The 3517-nt window shown below is 40.5% G+C and overlaps 1 protein-coding gene across 1 annotated transcript in view; it reads right to left on the bottom strand.

The window, feature by feature from the left end:
- Positions 1-3354: 3354 nt before the first annotated feature.
- The window catches only part of LOC128644328 (RAC-alpha serine/threonine-protein kinase-like), a gene marked incomplete at both ends in the record, with an annotated part of 36709 nt that continues 36546 nt past the window's right edge, over positions 3355-3517 (bottom strand). The window contains one exon of the mRNA XM_053696987.1: positions 3355-3483. Within this exon, the coding sequence (XP_053552962.1) occupies positions 3355-3483 (129 nt within the window). The remainder of the gene's footprint in view (positions 3484-3517) is intronic.

Here is a 3517-nt window from a genome sequence, read left to right as displayed (position 1 = left end):
TATAAGTTAATTAGAAAGTTGTTTAAAATTGCTGCTCTTTCTAAATCATGAAAGAAAAAATATGGGTTTCATGTCCCTTTTAACTCTTATGCACAACTATATGAGTAGGGTTTACACAACGCCATTATAGAAGCAATGCACTCACACACTTGCGCAGGCACCTACATATATATTAATTTATATATTTACACACATACATGCACCCATATATACACACAAACACCACAAATCACACACACACTTGCGCAGGCACCTACATATATATTAATTTATATATTTACACACATACATGCACCCATATATACACACAAACACCACAAATCACACACACACTTGCGCAGGCACCTACATATATATTAATTTATATATTTACACACATACATGCACCCATATATACACACAAACACCACAAATCACACACACACACACACACATATATATATAAGGTTGGTTACTATGTTTGCTTGTCAATGGCTTTTAGGTTATTCTGTACGATGACCTTATATGACATTTGATAAAGGCGCAGTAATGCGCCGAAACGTTATGTCATTTTAAACTATATTGAATAAAATGTATAACTTTTTATAAAGACCATTGAGTGCCTGTGTTTGGGACTGTGTTGTGGATACTTTGCAGTGCACCGTGGCATTTGACAAACCGTGAGATTGTGCTATCCTTCTTGGATTCATATATATATATATATATATATATATACACACACACACCACAAATTTCACACACACACACACACCACAAATTTCACACACAAACGACAAATTACACACACACACTATATATATATATATATATATATATATACACACACACACACACATATATATACACACACATACAGTACATGCACCCATATATACACAAATATGTACCCATATATACACACAAATACATACATGCACCCATATACACACACACTTGTGCAAGTACACACGTATACACATACACCCTCACACAACAAATTACACACACAGTTGTGTATATATTCACAAATGCACAAAATATATAAAATATCCTTTACTGGAACAGCTGCTAGGATCTATATTTGTGCACGTGAAGACTGTGGAATCTGTCTTTTCCACCAACATGTATCCAAGTGTATAAACCTCCACAGCACAACTCTTATTGCAAACTCACAGCTTTATTCCATAATCCATGACAATAAAAAACAGTGACATTTCGGGAATTATTCCCTTACAGATACGTTTATACACATGTCCCAGACTGCTGTGCACGCAGGTTCAGTGCAGACAGTTTTATGCACCTAAGTCATATGCTAAACACGTCTCATCATCAGTAATCCTCGCACAACATGTTCCCGACAGCTGTACGGCAGAACTTACAGGGGGGGGGGCGCAACAGCTGTAACACCAAAATCACAGACACATCAAAGCAAACAGATCCCCCCACAGCTACACACGCAGGAGAATAAAGCAACAACTGCACAAATAGGGTCAGTAACGCCAGACTCAGGTTACCCTGCACACCCCAGACCACACACTAAATAATATACATGCTATTTCTCCACTAAATGCAGATCCTCAAATCACATGATTATATTTCTATTGAGAAGTAAACATTCAGATTATCTGCCAACCTTGTCCCTGCAACAAACACTGAAATGTCACTGAGATAAATTAACTCACCCCTTGTATGAGTACATTAAACCGGCAGGTTCATACCAAAAGCTATAAGACACAGGGACACTAAGATGTATGGCTACCGGAGAGTTAAAGGGACATTCTAGTGAAAAAATAAAAAGCTGTTTCTTTTATTATGAGTGTAGCTACTGCAAAGTGGTTAAACTCATGATTTAAAGTCATACTCTTGCGTCAATTACGGACATAGGAACAGGAGCACAGCTGTGACTATGCATTTAATTCCTGGAAGGGTTAAACTCATGCTTCTAAGTCGTACTCCTGCCCCTATCACTGACACAGGAATAGGAGCACAGCTCTATGCATTTAATGCCTGCAAGGGTTACACTCATGCTTCTAAGTTGTACGCCTGCCCCAATCACTGACACAGGAGCACAGCTCTATGCATTTAATGCCTGCAAGGGTTACACTCATGCTTCTAAGTCGTACTCCTGCCCCTATCACTGACAAAGGAGCACAGCTCTATGCATTTAATGTCTGCAAGGGTTAAACTCATGCTTCTAAGTCGTACTCCTGCCCCAATCACTGACACAGGAGCACAGCTCTATGCATTTAATGTTTGCAAGGGTTAAACTCATGCTTCTAAGTCGTACTCCCGCCCCTATCACTGACACTGGAACAGGAGCACAGCTCTATGTATTTAATGCCTGCAAGGGTTACACTCATGCTTCTAAGTCGTACTCCTGCGCAAATCACTAACACAGGAACAGGAGCACAGCTCTATTCATTAAATGCCTGTAAGGGTTAAACTCATGGTTCCAAGTCCTACTCCTGCGCCAATCACTGAAACAGGAACATGAGCACAGCTCATAATATGCATTTAATTCCTGCAAGGGTTAAACTCATGCTTCTAAGTCGTACTCTTGCGCCGATTACTGACACAGGAACAGGAGAACAGCTCTATGCATTAAATGCCTGTAAGGGTTAAACTCATGGTTCAAAGTCGTACTCCTGCGCCAATCACTGACACAGGAACACAGCTCTGAATATGCATTTAATTCCTGCAAAGGTTAAACTCATGCTTCTAAGTCGTACTCCTGCGCCGATTACTGACACAGGAACAGGAGCACAGCTCTGACTATGCATTTAATGCCTGTAAGGGTTAAAGTCATGCTTCTAAGTCGTACTCCTGCCCCATCACTAACACAGGAGCACAGCTCTATGCATTAAATGCCTGTAAGAGTTAAACTCATGCTTCTAAGTCGTACTCCTGCGCCAATCACTGACACTGGAACAGGAATATAGCTCTGACTATGCATTTAATGTCTGCAAGGGTTACACTCATGCTTCTAAGTCGTACTCCTGCCCCTATCACTGACACAGGAGCACAGCTCTATGCATTAAATGCCTGTAAGAGTTAAACTCATGCTTCTAAGTCGTACTCCTGCGCCGATCACTGACACTGGAACAGGAGTATAGCTCTGACTATGCATTTAATGTCTGCAAGGGTTAAACCCACAGTAAAGCAAGAGACGTGCAATACAACGTATGAAGGAAATTGAGAGGGAATTAGAGGGTAAAAATAAAATACTCTATCAGAGAAAACAAAGAGAATCTGAAGCTGCGCACATTTTCTGTATCTTATGTCATATATAGCGTCACTGCAGCTGCACGTGGTGACACTGGGAGCAGGGACTAGAGTGATTATATACTATATGATTAATAAACCACTAGGACCTACTTCAGGTGCGAGGTATTCGGGAGTGCCGCAGAAAGTCTTCATGGTTGCGCCGTCCTTTATTCCTTCCTTACAGAGACCGAAGTCTGTTATCTTGATGTGACCATCTTTGTCCAGCATAAGATTCTCCAGCTTAAACATAAAAGGGAAAAGAAAATGAGAGGCT

The sequence above is a fragment of the Bombina bombina genome, unplaced genomic scaffold (assembly GCF_027579735.1).
Source record: "Bombina bombina isolate aBomBom1 unplaced genomic scaffold, aBomBom1.pri scaffold_1659, whole genome shotgun sequence".
NCBI lineage: Eukaryota > Metazoa > Chordata > Amphibia > Anura > Bombinatoridae > Bombina > Bombina bombina.
This window is presented reverse-complemented; position numbering and strand designations above follow the sequence as displayed.